This window comes from Tinamus guttatus, unplaced genomic scaffold (assembly GCF_059628265.1).
Source record: "Tinamus guttatus ecotype Peru unplaced genomic scaffold, ASM5962826v1 Tinamus_guttatus_pri_ptg000687l, whole genome shotgun sequence".
In the NCBI taxonomy this organism is placed as follows: domain Eukaryota; kingdom Metazoa; phylum Chordata; class Aves; order Tinamiformes; family Tinamidae; genus Tinamus; species Tinamus guttatus.
Genome location: NW_028289221.1, coordinates 395,903 through 409,619, shown reverse-complemented (window position 1 = coordinate 409,619; position 13,717 = coordinate 395,903). Strand labels below are relative to the sequence as shown.

The 13,717-nt window shown below is 42.4% G+C and overlaps 1 protein-coding gene across 1 annotated transcript in view; it reads left to right on the top strand.

The window, feature by feature from the left end:
* Positions 1-1,936: 1,936 nt before the first annotated feature.
* Positions 1,937-13,717, top strand: part of LOC104571685 (transmembrane O-mannosyltransferase targeting cadherins 2) — a 134,890-nt gene continuing 123,109 nt past the window's right edge. The window contains exons 1-3 of the mRNA XM_088536638.1: positions 1,937-2,305; positions 5,241-5,287; positions 5,867-6,437. Of these exons, the coding sequence (XP_088392764.1) occupies positions 1,937-2,305; positions 5,241-5,287; positions 5,867-6,437 (987 nt within the window). The remainder of the gene's footprint in view (positions 2,306-5,240; positions 5,288-5,866; positions 6,438-13,717) is intronic.

The following is a 13,717-nucleotide window of genomic DNA, read 5'->3' as shown; positions in this document are numbered from 1 at the left end:
TCCCTAGCTGGTCTGCAATGCAAATATATTTTTTGAAGTGTCATGGATATAATTTCACAGCTTGCTGGATCTGTGGCAAAATCCACTTTCAGAACTGTTGAGAAGGAATGAACTTTAATACAGAACATGTAAAATGTAATTGCTGCCAGAAATCTACAACAATGATAAATAGATCCCCCGAGTTTATAATTAAACTTCTAAATGAATGAGTTTTCACATGCTGATGCTGATTAGTTAAGGCACTTTTATATACTGGGTAGTCTTGCTGATTTAATTTTTTTTTTCTTCCGTCTCTTTCAATACAGACTATATCTCAGTTGTAGTCTTGGAGCAAGTATGAGAAATGTTGCAAGTATGACAAACTCTATCATTTGCTTGCTTTCTGCCAAACAGCCTGCAAGTGTTTTGGATGTGTGTGCTCGGGAGCAGGCTCGGCTGCTGAGTAGATCCTAGGGGTGTGAAGCTGTTTGTGCTTTGGAAAGTAGTCCCTTGCAGTGTTTTTGGGCTTGCCTATGCAGGTAACCTGTAATCTTGTAAGCATCCTTGGGAAGGCCCGTTAAGATGAACTGTAGAAATACTCTAGGGTGCTTTTCTATAGCTATTTATGGAAAAGGATCAAATGACAAATATTCCAAAATGATCTTGAGGAAAAACAATGAAGAATGTTCAAATAGAGACTTACCAGTCCATCACTGCCTATCTGTTTTATGCGAGACAGGATCGGGCAATAGCTTCCTGTGTGCACGTTTGGGAGTTCTCCTTTTGCTTAAAAATATGTTCTCTACTTCAAATGCTGATGTTCATTTTCAGCATATGGGGATCATTAGCAATATTCAAGCTGGACATATGGCTTAATGCGTTAAATCACTTTAGAATGTTGCATCTGTTTTTTTACCCTGGTGTTAACACCTGGGTCAGTTTAACACTAGTGCAGAAGTTCAGGACACATATAGCTGTTAATTTCAAAAACATCTGTGGTGGTTTGGGTTTTTTTATTATTATTTTTATGTATGTATACATGCATGTGTGAACTGCTGGATCTCCTGCATTACTTGAGTTTGATGAAGAAGTCTTACTTGTGTGCCAGGTGTGTGTTAACTTGGGCACATTAGAATTTTATAGCAGGCGATAAAATCATTCTTTTGGGTAGATAAGCAAGTGTTTTGCCGTTACAGCTCTTGTCTTTCTCCAGACTTCCATTTTTTAAAGTATTGATAGCTGACTGTGATTCTCTTCTCCTCTCAAAGTGATCCATTTGTGGTACACAGAATGAGACATCCCACTCTCCTGGGATGCATGAAATGGGCAGGCATTAAAAATTGAAGAAAGCGAGTTCCCTGGCCGAGTCTGCAAACCTTATCTGAGGCTCCTTGAAACTAAAAATGCCAATTGTGTTGGAGCTTTGAAAAATGACTTTCCCTTGTGACCTGCTGCCTTTTAGTGAGAGCAGAGTTTACGGTCCTTTTTAAGAGTGATGAGTGCAGCTAGAGAGTTTCTCTTGTTATGCCCATTAGCAAGATTGGACTAATCTTCAGGATGTAACCTGAAGGTAAACTGTGAGTGAAAGAGAAGGAGAAGACAAGGCTAATAAGGCATTTTGTAGTTTCCTTTATGCCAGAGTCTGTCTCGAAGCCAGCAATTAATATTATTTTCTATCTGTGGAGAACCCAGATTGCTGCGAGTGCAGGAGGAATTATAAAGAACGTGTCAGCACCTTCCAGGATGTTAAGAACTGCCTTTAAAATTGCTGACGGAATAAGCTCTACTGCAGCAGGAGGAATTAATGGCTTGATAGTTTAGTAATTAAAGACAAATGCTTGTATCCCTGTTTTTTTTCTTTGTTTTTCCTTTTTTTTTTTCAAGAGGAATAAATAAATGCACTTGGTGCTAATCAGAGATACGTAGTTGTTGGGCTGGAGGCAGCACAGCTACCCCGATGTGTCTTGGGAGCTTAGTGGGGCACGGAGGACCCCTGGGTGCTGTGGTTTGCCTTGCTCGGCAGCGGCTTGGAAGCAGCAGTTCCCAGATGCCGTTCTTAGTCCGTACCTACGGAGCTGCTGCTCCTGTTTGCGGACAGGCTCGGAAAGCTGCTGCTCGTGCAAGGGCCCCTCCGCCCGAGCAGGACGGGAGCGGCCGCCGGCAGCCTGGGTGGCCGCAGGGTGATCCCCGGCCTTGTCCCCACGCAGGGGCCCGCTGTGCTCACGCGTCGGGGTGTGAAGCCGGAAGGCCCAGCTGCCCTCTCACTTACACGTGCTGTTCAGAGGGCTCCAGGAAACTCAGCCTTGGTGGAAATCAGGTCATCCGGGTGCGTGGTGCTTCTTCACGGGTTTCATTTCTGTGTTTTGACACCTGCTCAACCAGGAAGTGTTAACATGGGACCCAGAGTCCAACTGTTTTCCCGTGAAGGGTGACAGAGCAGTGGAACAGGCAGCCCAGGAAGGTTGTGGGCTTTCCTCAAGGGATCTTCCAAGCCCATCCGCATGTGACTGTGTGCCACGTGCCCTAGGTGTCCCTGCCTCAGCTGGGGGATTGGACTAGATGATCTTCAGAGGCTTCTTCTGACCTCAACCGTCCTGTGATTCTGTGTAATGAAGACCAAGCCACGCTTTTCCCAGTGGTATTTAGTGATGGTACAAGAAGCACAGGACAGAAAGATGCCAGCAAGTCAGCAGATTCTATACCTTTATTAAATATGAAGTTCCTATTTCTCCCCCTTTCTCATTGCTTGTTCTGCTGATTGGTGCTGTTAACCAAACTGGAGATGCAAAGCGGCCCCATCCAGCTCCATGGCTGTGGGCTGGACACAGCCCGTGGCCTGTCTGGGCTCTCGCTGCTGCTGACCACAGCAAAGGCATCAGACAGCACCGCTGAAGAGCCTTTCTGCTCTTAACTTGGAGAGCAGAATGACAGAGCTGCCTGGCTCTCATACCGCCGGTGTTTGTATGAAAACCTGTATTTCTGCATCCTTTTGTGCAGTGAAATCTAGTGTTGGCTAAGTCTGTTTTTTATTAAATTTTCTAATGCGAAACAGAGTAGTAGCTGAATGCTAGCAAGCAGCCTATGAGAGCCTTTGTTTCTTTTGCTGCAGGACATGTATCTGTGTGTGTCTCGTATTTTTTCTAATAACTCCCAAAAATAACAAACTTTTTTTTTCTTTTATACTTTCAAACTTGGCAAAAAAGAATACTATTGAAAGAAGTCAGACTTTATTTCAAATCTTGATTTGCAGAGAATACAGCATTCAGTACGACTGGACCATTACAGAAGCTAGAACTAGCGGTTTCTGCAATTTTCATGCTGAGTGACAGGCGTTAGAATCTGTTATCTTTACATGCATGAGAAACTGCTTGAATTTCAGAAGCATCAGCTGAATTCCATGCCAGAACACTGGGTAATCAGTGCTGTTTCTTCAAGGCTTGCACTTGAATTTTTCTACTTATGAACAGGACTAAACAGCAAAGGATCAGGCTTGCATCAAGTTCATGGCTAAGGCTGTAAATAAAATTTGACTATGTCCGTGCCTTCAGAATGTACGATAGGTTTCTTTACGTTTTTGAGGAAAGTGGTTTACTTTTGGTGAAGAAGAGACCAAGTGAGAGAATGTGAGCTACAAGATTCGCGTGATCGCTGTTCAATTGTAAGAGAGGAAAAGCAGTTGGTCTATACATGTATACTGATAGTTATAGTTTTCTTTCTTTAGTGGTTGCATGGCTTCAAGTATTGGAAATGCCTATGTTGCCAAACATACAATAAAACCTACAATTTCCTGAGAATAACCCATGGTCTCAGTAGCAGAGCATTCTGCCTCAGGGGAGGGCGGTTGCAGTGGCAATATTATTGCCACTTATTTTCTTAGTATTTTCTTAGTATTTTTGCTCAAGAAAAGAAAGCAACAACAGAAAAATCTTTTGCAATTCAAGGCTTCAGCTCTAAATTACTACGTGTGATAGTGATTCTTAGCCATGCTCACCGTTTGGAGTTTATGTTCTTAACGGTTTGCATTTTGCTCCCAAAGAAAGGGCTCTTTCTAGCATAACACCTGCTGTATTCTTATGGAATTCTTAATTTTCTCAGAGTGGTTCTTAGAGTGATACTGCAACCTGAAATCACAAACAGAGGACTTAAATGTCAGGAAAGGATTGTGCTGCAGGACAAGATAAAACAGTACGAACACAAAGAAGTTGCTTTCTTCCCGTGTGTTTTTGGTGGCTGTACTGAAATGAGAAAAATGTGTGGGGCTGAGAAAACAAATATCAGCAACCCGATCCACTGACTAAGCAGAACTCGAAATGAAAATTTTCAAGTGTTGTAGAAGGCATTGTCAGTTCCTTAAAAGATTTAAACTGACCTGCCCCTAACCTCCCATATGCACAAAAGGATGTGCTGAGAGGAAACATGTCTGAAAGCATCACAGCAACGTGCCCGACATGGTGGAGACGTGGAACTGCTGGTATTTTGAGTATTTGCACAAAAATCCTATGGCAGAGCATGTTCGAGCATTTCTTTTTAAGCTACAGGATGATATTCCTAAAATTAGTGACATAAAATTGGAATTTAGGCATAGATTCCAAAGCATTTGTTTGACTGGGCGCAAGAGTAGCAGGGGACAAATGGTGGACAAATTTGGGCCTTTTGCCCAAACTGCCAATTTGGGCAGTGTGGTTCAGTTGCTGGTCTGAGTTGCAAACCATTTCTTTCAATTTGTCTGACCTGAAGAAGTGTTAATTATCCAGAGGTTTTTTTGTTTGTTTGAGAAGCAGAGGAAAAATGAATAAAGAATTAGATATAAATCTTCCCTCTCATACTTATTTCATATTTTTAATAGAGTCCTGAGCTGGTTGGACTCCTAAGTACTCTGGTAAAAATAAACAGTAAATGAATTAAGCTTGTAATTGTTACTCTTAAATATAAGTTGGTTATGGAAACAAGTTGTTAATTAAATTCTGGACATCTTTCTGAGCTATGCAGGTCTCTCACCTTCCCCCGCAGCATGAATTTTAAATGCAAATGATTGGATTTGTACAATAAGCCATTTCAGAAACATTGGAGTGGACAGCTTTTCCCAGTGCTGAATTACACATGGAGATTGCTAACGGCTGGCACCCCATCCTTGCCAGAGTAGTTGGAAACAAACTGCCTGCAAACTGCAGCATTTTTTCCCCAATAAGCTGACACAGAATGGTTTTCATAATCCAATGCAAAATAAAAATGTTTAATTTTTTTTTCCTCTCGATTGTAAGAAATTTGAATCAAAGGTCTCTTCATCTGTAAAATATTCTGCTGCAAGGTGAGAGTGGAGGATGTTGTCTGTCGAAATATGCATGAGGAAGCTGTGGGAGTGCCCCACACAGCAGCAGATTTGCATGTTCCCATCGACTTCTGTATTTACTGTTCATCCGTGTCAGGGAGATTCATTCCAACATCTAAATTAAAATTTCAGTACAAAAGGCCAGTTGAGGTTTTAGTTCTGAATTACTGGAGGATCAGTTGTTTCAACAATAACATTTGTCAGTTTTTCATATTTCTTTTTACGTTTTAATTATAACTCATCAAATCTTAACCGATTACTCATGGGTTAGGCTCAGATGAATGTCACTGAAGGGTGTTTTAATTTAATGGAACCAGCGTAACATCTGTTTCTAATGTTTTAAAAGCCAATTTATATGGAAATTTGCTTTAGTAAAAAGTCAATAATACAGACTCTTCTAATACCTCCCGTAAAAAAAAAAAATTCAAAACTTCAATTAAAACTGTATCAAAACAATGCCATTCTTTCTTGTTGTAGCGATGCGATTGCATTTTGACATCCTTTCATTTTGTCGCCGTTCTCTTTGGTTGAAATGAAGTTTCGGTTTGTCTTTCACAGTCGAGCTATCAAGACGAACCAGGATCTCCTGCCAGAGACGCCGTGGACCCACATATTCTACAATGACTTTTGGGGGACCCTGCTCACGCACAGCGGGAGCCACAAGTCGTACCGGCCGCTCTGCACGCTCTCCTTCCGCGTCAACCACGCGCTGGGCGGCATGGACCCGTGGGGCTACCACCTGGTGAACGTCCTGCTCCACGCCGCCGTCACAGGCCTCTTCACAAACTTCTCCCGGATCCTCTTCGGGGACGGGTACTGGACCTTGATAGCAGGCCTGCTCTTTGCGTCTCATCCCATCCATACGGAGGCGGTGGCGGGGATCGTGGGGAGGGCGGACGTGGGCGCCTGCCTCTTCTTCCTGCTCTCGCTCATGTGCTACGTGAAGCACTGCGCCACGAGGAGCTCCTCGGCGAGCACGTGGGGCTGGCTCGTGGCGACGGGGCTGTGCGCGGCCTGCAGTATGCTGTGGAAGGAGCAAGGGGTGACCGTGCTGGCCATCTCGGCCGTCTACGACATCTTCGTCTTTCATCGGCTGAAAATGCACCAGATCGTTCCTGCTCTGTGCCAGGTCAGTCTCCTGCTCTTTCCCGTCAACTGCTTGTGCGGCACCAGTCGCTATTAAGCAGGTGCTAAATGAGTTTTTGAAGTGCACGATAATTCTTAGCAGTTTAGTTGACTCTGGAAAATAAGCACAGATGTCTAATACTGGAAGTATGTTTAAGGCAGTTTAGTAAGGGGTTGTTACATTTTGTTTAAACGACGCGCTATTACCCATTGCTATTGCTTTCTGCTGGGGATGTATTTCTTTCAATTACTCTCTTTGCTGTCGGCAGCTCCCTCCTCCTTCTGTTTACCATCAAGCACGAGATATCTGCCTGCCTTTTGCAAGGAATTCATTCATGCTCTTATCCTCTTGTATCTGGCGAGCTCAGCTTAGCGCGGTCACGCGTGCAAGTGCAGCAGCAGCAGCTCTCGTCTGCGGGCTCCCCGAGGCAACGACAGAGCTCCTCTTGTTCTGCTTTCACAGAGGTGCATGGGGCCTCAATGCAAGTCTTTGACATAGAGATTTTTTTTTCTTGCCCTAGTAGGAGCTGCGACTCAAATGTATTACTACCTTACCAAAAGAACTTCTTTCCCAGGAGCAAAAAAAGTGGAACAAACAAGCAAAAAATCCCACCAAATCCACAAACTCTGCCTACATGCAGACTTCATGAGTTCTGGTAGTATCCAGAAGGCCCAGCTGAAATCACGACTTAATTACTGCAGTTGTTGTACAAACAAGTAAGCTGAGAATGTGTCATTTTATTTTCAGTGGAATGGTTTTCTGTCAGAAAAATGCTGACTTCAAAAAAGGAACATGCTTCATGGAGACATAGCAATTTTGTCACATTTTTCAGTGAGACATTACCAAGAAAAGCAATAAAAGAAAATAAGGATTTTCAGCCTACTTCAGTCACGGTGATTTGAAAATTTGCCTATCCTGGAAATTTTGATTCCTCGTTCTAATTCAGATCAAAAAGAGCTTCTATATTTTGGTCAGCTGCAAAGGAGAGATGATTTCTGATTGTAGAATATCAGATACATAGCTGTAATTTAAAAAAAAAAAAAAAAGGTCAAAAAAGCAAATACATCCCCAGTAGTTCCCTGGTAAACTGCTGTGACATGCTGATTTAGTTATCATGCCCTTTTCCGACAAAACCGAGCATATTAAAGGAAGTAATCGCTTCGTGTGTTTTGTTCGCACATATATATTTGAGTATATAAGACCTCTTTTGAATGCCAGTGGCCAAATACAGTGAATATGTTAAATCGTGCACCTAATGCTGAGCAGGAACAAAGAGCAAACTAATTATGTGAAAAAGAAAACATGCAATATGTAACAAATACCAAGTGTTACTCTGAGAGAGATAGCCTGAGATTTTGCAAAACGCCTCCAGGAGTTTGATTCATAACTCAACTGTTTCCCTATGCTAAAGAATGAATGACTACTAAAATATTTCATTCATTTCATTGTGCATGTTGAATTCCGAATTCTTTGTATATGACTTCATATGAAATCTAAATTAATGCTCTTCATAGTCTTTCCTCATTGTTGCGTGCTTTTGAAGACCAGGATACAGTCTTGGAGTCTTGGAACTAGCAAGTTCCTTTTTTTTTTTTTTTTTGTTTTGTTTTTTTGTTTCATAGAACAATTGTTCATCAAAAGGAAAACTTTTGCAGACATTTCTGAGAATTTTCATGAGGATTTTTTATTCTTTTTCCTTCAGGGTCAGCGTTGAATTAGTCCAGAAGAGCCCTAAGTGGCAAAAGAGGAATACAAGTTTTCATGTTGTAATTTCTTGGACACAGTACCTCTCTTCCTTGGCCACAGGTTTCTAAATTAAATCTAAACATTTGGCTTAGAGTATTTTTTACCAAGACAAGTCTGATGCAGAACAGCGAACTAGTTTCAATACCTCAATTTTTGTCATCTCTAATAATAGAAATAACGCTGCGTTTTGTAGATTAGAAAACTTTGAAGAGATTAGGCACTCGCTGGAGAGAATCTTATAGAGAGAGACTGAGACATTACAGATATTTTGCTTGATGTGCCAGAGATGCGTTTACTAATTATCTGAACTTTTAGGGTACATTTTCCTTCATCTGCTAAGACCAAGTGCTGCTAATCAAGTACCACCTCGATGTGGGGAAGCTTCTGTTCAGGCATTTACAGTGGTGAGGAGTGAGGTATCTTCAGTGAAGCCTATTTTTAGCTTTCTGAACATTGACAAAAACCATTCTCAAATGGCATAAGTTTTTAGAAGCTCATTTTGTCCTGCAGGCCTTATGATGCCAGGAATATCTTCATTGACCTTGTACATTATAATAAATATCTCTCTTTTAGTACTTGTCAGTATTTTTATATTCCAGGGTTGCATCGATGCTACCTTCAGTGTTGCTGGTCTCTTTTCCCAAGCACGTCATGGAAAGTAAAAGTGAAGTAAGAGTATGTGTACTATTGTAAGAATAGTGACCACAAGTGAAATAAATAAAGGAAATAAAGGTGAAATGACTTAAACGGGACCAACGGTAGCACTATAAAAATTGGGGGGGATGCTATAGTCGACATACTTAGATACTTTGAGAATGCACTTGTTGGTGAGACATGGATCTTGATTATAGGGTTTCTGACCAGTGCTGCACAAGTCCTGGGTAGGAAGGCAATTTAGATGCTGCTCTGTTGATTTGAAATTACCTTTATTGTATTTGCACATAATTTCAAGATGTTTATACTCTAAGATTGTGTATATAGATAGTGAAATCCTTTCTCTATGAAATCATTAACAAGAATCAGGACCAAGTTTTCTTCCTGAATGCTTTTAGTTTCATTCTGCATTGCATTTAGTTTACATGTCCAAAGAAAAGTGCAAGTTTATTTATATTCTGGGTATAAAAAAGACAAGGAATAAAAATCCAGAGTATGCAGCCATCGGATTAATTTTTTACAGCTTGCAGAAATAAAGCAAGGACGGAAAAAAAACAAAAATGAAAAAAGCTTTCGGCTCCACCTCTCTTTGGGACTTTTGGGTGTTGCCTTTTGCTTGCCACTGCTTTGGCCTTAAATAAAATATATCCCTGTGAAAAACATGAAAAACCCTCTCTCCCTTAAACAAACTGTAAAATTTCCTTATGCAAACAGAAACAAGGATTGCTGAAGAGTTGTATTTTTTTCTTTGATATTGTTGCCTACACCTTTTGCTTGAAAAGACAGCCCCGCGCCACAAATTGCGTGAGACCAAAGCGGCGCTGTCTTTCTCAATCTGCAAACGAATCGCTCTGGTGTGTGAACCACTGGCTCGAGCTTTATAAACTGGAGTATAGTTAAAATAAAAAAAGCCAGAAAACAATAACAAAAATCTAATTTCAGGACAGTTCTGTAGGCACTTTGGATGATTGGGAAGAATTGCCTCCATGTGCTTGCTCTGGTATTTGTGTTTTGTATTTTCCCAGTGTAAACAGAGGATGAAGGTGACTTGTGGGGAGAAGAGAAAGAAAAAAAAGATACTGAAAAGGGCAACCCAGGAAAGGTTACAGTCTTTTGTAGTTCGTTTGAGGGGAAAATGCAGAACGGAGCCAAGGAAGAAAGGAAAGTAATTTTGAGTTGGTTAGTTTAAATCTGTACTAAATAAATACACAGTAACAATAGCAAATTGAATACAGAACAAGCAGTACGGTACTTCATTTTTGCAATGAAATGGTAGAAGGGACCCGCACCTTTCAGTCTACGTAACCCTCAAATAGTCTTAATGCTGCAGCAACAGCCAAGCCTTGGGCTCAGCTCACGCCGCTCTTTGCAGCCTGTGCTGGAAAAGAGAGACAGTGCAGGTGGACAAGAGCATCCCCTCCAAACCCCTTAAAAATCAAGAAAAATCCCACATACTTCGTTTTGAGGGCTATTTTAAACCAGAAGCAATTCGACTGTATCCTGTTCTCATTGCTGCCCTGCAAGCAGCTGTACTGGCCCTGGGGCAGAAGCAAGGGACTTGAAAATGAGAGATTTGGGGGAGCGCTGGGAATGGATTTGGGCTGGATTTTTGGACAAGCTTTAGACTCCCGCAAGCCTTTTGGATCTGATGGACCCGAGACCCAATTAATTACATATGAAGAACCGTAAAACCACAGACCTTCTTCAGGCTGGCCAGTGAGGATGAGCAACCTTAAATAAGCTCCAGGAGATGATGGAGGTGTCACTGGGTTGACGCTCCTGGGTTTTTCCATTCTGTTTTCTACCTTTGGACCGAGTGTCAAATAAGTGTGACACGAGACCAGGGGCTGCTCGCTGGGCTCGTGCCCGTGATGATGGCGAGTCCTGCTCTGTCACATCCAGCACGTCACGACGTCCCGTTGTGATTTCCACAGAACAGCGGGGTTTCTAAGCCAGGCAGCTGCAAGGCAGGGCCACCAGCAGAGCAGATGAATATTAGCCCTTATTTAGAAGCTATTCTTAATACACTTAAAAACAAAATACATGTATTATAGCTCTCTGTTAAGCTATCCAGCCCTTTCCTCTGTCATCTGCATATTGGTTTTTCAGTAGAACTTGGCTGCTAATTTTTTTCCTTTTGCCAACTCTTGTTGTATTCCTGTCTGCCTCTGATGCTAGCACGCTGGCTGGCAAAGATCTCGGTCTAGACCCAGCTTAATTTGGTTAGTTCTGTTTTATACCGTATGTATTGACTGTCTTTAAGTCAGCATATTTTGATGGAAATGTATTTATTAGTCATAAGTGAGTTGTTTGAAATGAGAGCAATCAAAGGAGAAAAGTGGCTCTGTCTCGAAGCAAAGCATTCCTTATGGAAGAAAGCTGAGCTTTTGTTTGATTTCCAGCCTTTTTAGACCCTAAGCCTTTTCCACCGTAAGCTGCACAGAAGGTATGCAGATTGATTGAGTTGTCATGTATCGGATGTATCAAATGATCTACGTGTCAGCAGCTAGGCCTGCACAAATTAAACCACCAGAAACGTAGAGGAGGGCGCAGGGGGGACGCTCAATATGGGCGAGATGTGGGATGAAGTTGGTAATTATGGAAACAATGCAACTCAGGGGCCCAGCTCTTTTGTACTGGCAATCCCCTGCCTGAGAGCAGAGCCATTAATCAACTTGCAGTACACGGTCTTCTGTCCAATTAGTAGTACAAAGCTAATACAAAGATCCTACTGTGCTGCCCTTCTCTCCTCTCTTGGATTGTTTTGTCTTTTGTTTTTTTCCTGTTGTTGTTTTCTTTTTTTTCTTTCTTTTTTTAAGGGGAATGGACAGCTTTAGAAGGATGGGGCAAATGCATTTAAAAATCCTTTTTTAATATAATGGTAATGAGAACATTTTTGTTCTGCTGTGTTTTAGGTGTACAAACTGCCTTGAAGAAATAGCTAAAGCAGATGTATGCCCCATTCGTGTTCCATAGCTGCAGTATGGCAACATTTTACCAGATCAACATATTGTTAGTACAGGGGGGTGGTTGTACTGAAGTTAGGAAACCTCTATTTTTCCCACCACTTATTTGATTAAAATCCCCCTGGGAGGTCTGTCTCACATGTGGAATTAGTTAGTGGTATCTATGGCTTAACGGGAACCACAAATTGGATTGCAGGGTGCATTATCCAACCTTCTGTGCTATTATAACAGTATTAGTTTTGTGAAAAGAAACTTTATTGGATAAGGTTTTGTTTAAGGTAAGGATGTAAACCTGGGGCCTCCATGGATGACATGGTCAACCACCAAACCAAGTTTTATAAAATGTTCTTTTCATTTATGGCCTGGAGCAACCTTGGTTGTGGGTGGTTTGTAGGACTCCCACTCAGAAGGGGACTCTGTGTGCATTTGATAAAGCTGCTGATTTCTGAGGACACTCTAAGCTTGAATTACTCCACTTTTCGCATTCTTTACTCCTTGAAATAGCTACTTCCAGAACTACTGTGCTTTGTAAAGCAATTGCAAAATTGAGGGCTCTTTCTGATTTTTCACTTGCAGATGTACTTTTTCTCTTGCCTTAGCAGTGCAGAAGGTTAGTCTTGCCAGGTCGTCACCTCTTCTGCCTCCCTCTACAAGTTTTGTCGTTTTGCAGCAAGGTTTTGTCTTTGCATTAGGTCGAGCTCCGTGGTGTATTTCCTGCAACGGAGGAGTTCCCGTGGTGGCGATGAGCCCGGCGGAGCCGTGGAGGTGCCGGCTGTGCCGCTGCGTCCCGTGCTGCGTCCTGCGGGAGCTGCCCCCATGCAGAGCAGCAGCGGGAGGTCCGGCCGCCCTCCCCGCTGCAGGCCCTGCCAGGACAAACGCTGCTTTCTGCGATTTTACTCCTTCCTCGACAGCTTGAAGCAGCTCCTGCTGCTGTTTCCCGTAGTTCCCACAGCTCCTTGCTGCTTTTCCTTTTGATCCCCAAAGTAAGAAGAGCGAGTTTGGCCTCCGCTATCTTCCGTGTCAGAGGGATCGATCTCCTGCAGCTAAAATAGCCATAGTTTCCTGGAAATATTCTTGTGTGGCTGCTTGAGTCACTGAAACAGATCACATGTGACAGTAACCCTGAGGCAAATTTAGCAAAAGTTGTGTTTGTCTGCCTTCTTCTTTTTTTTTTTTTTTTTCTTCCTTAATAATAAGGAACCTTAAACTATCTGGCTGAAGTCACTGGCTTAAAATGGATTACATTTTAATAATGTCTCTTCTGGAACTGCTTCTAAGATCTGCATGACTTTTGTCTCCCTGCTTTGAGCTCTACAATAATATTTTGGAGACTGTTTTTGAGAGAGGCTCTCTGACAAGAAGAAGAAAGAGAATGACTACTTAAACTAAAGCAAAAAAAAAAGAGTCTGAGGAGAAACGAAGAACCAGCAATTTAGCCAAGAGTTTCGTTTGCTGGAGACAGGCTATTGCACTCTTCAGTCTTACGAAAGATTTACGCTGCCTGCGAACATTAGGAAGATGCTGTCTGTGCTTCTCCGTTCTTTTAAGCCCTCATGTCCACAGGGTTCCCTTCGGAGGCGGGGAGTGCCGAAGCTCTCAGTGCTTTGCACGGTCGGTGCTAGCAGGAACTTTGCGTTCTGCAGTTACCTGCCAGTCACGAGCATCGAGAACTGTGTGACTTTCTCCCAGTGTTGTTCAACCATAGGGTATTGGTGGACTTGCTGCTAACCAGTTTTTAAAAGGAGAGTCATTAACATTAATCTGATAGGGTTGCTCTCCTGGCTTTTAGTGCCAGGAGGAAATGGAGGAATGGAGGAAAGCACCAAACTGACTGCATCATTTGACAGCCGGGTTTCTGAACGCTAAGAGTATTGCAGGTGTTGCTTACCGTTCACCATGCTGGATGCTATAGCTCCC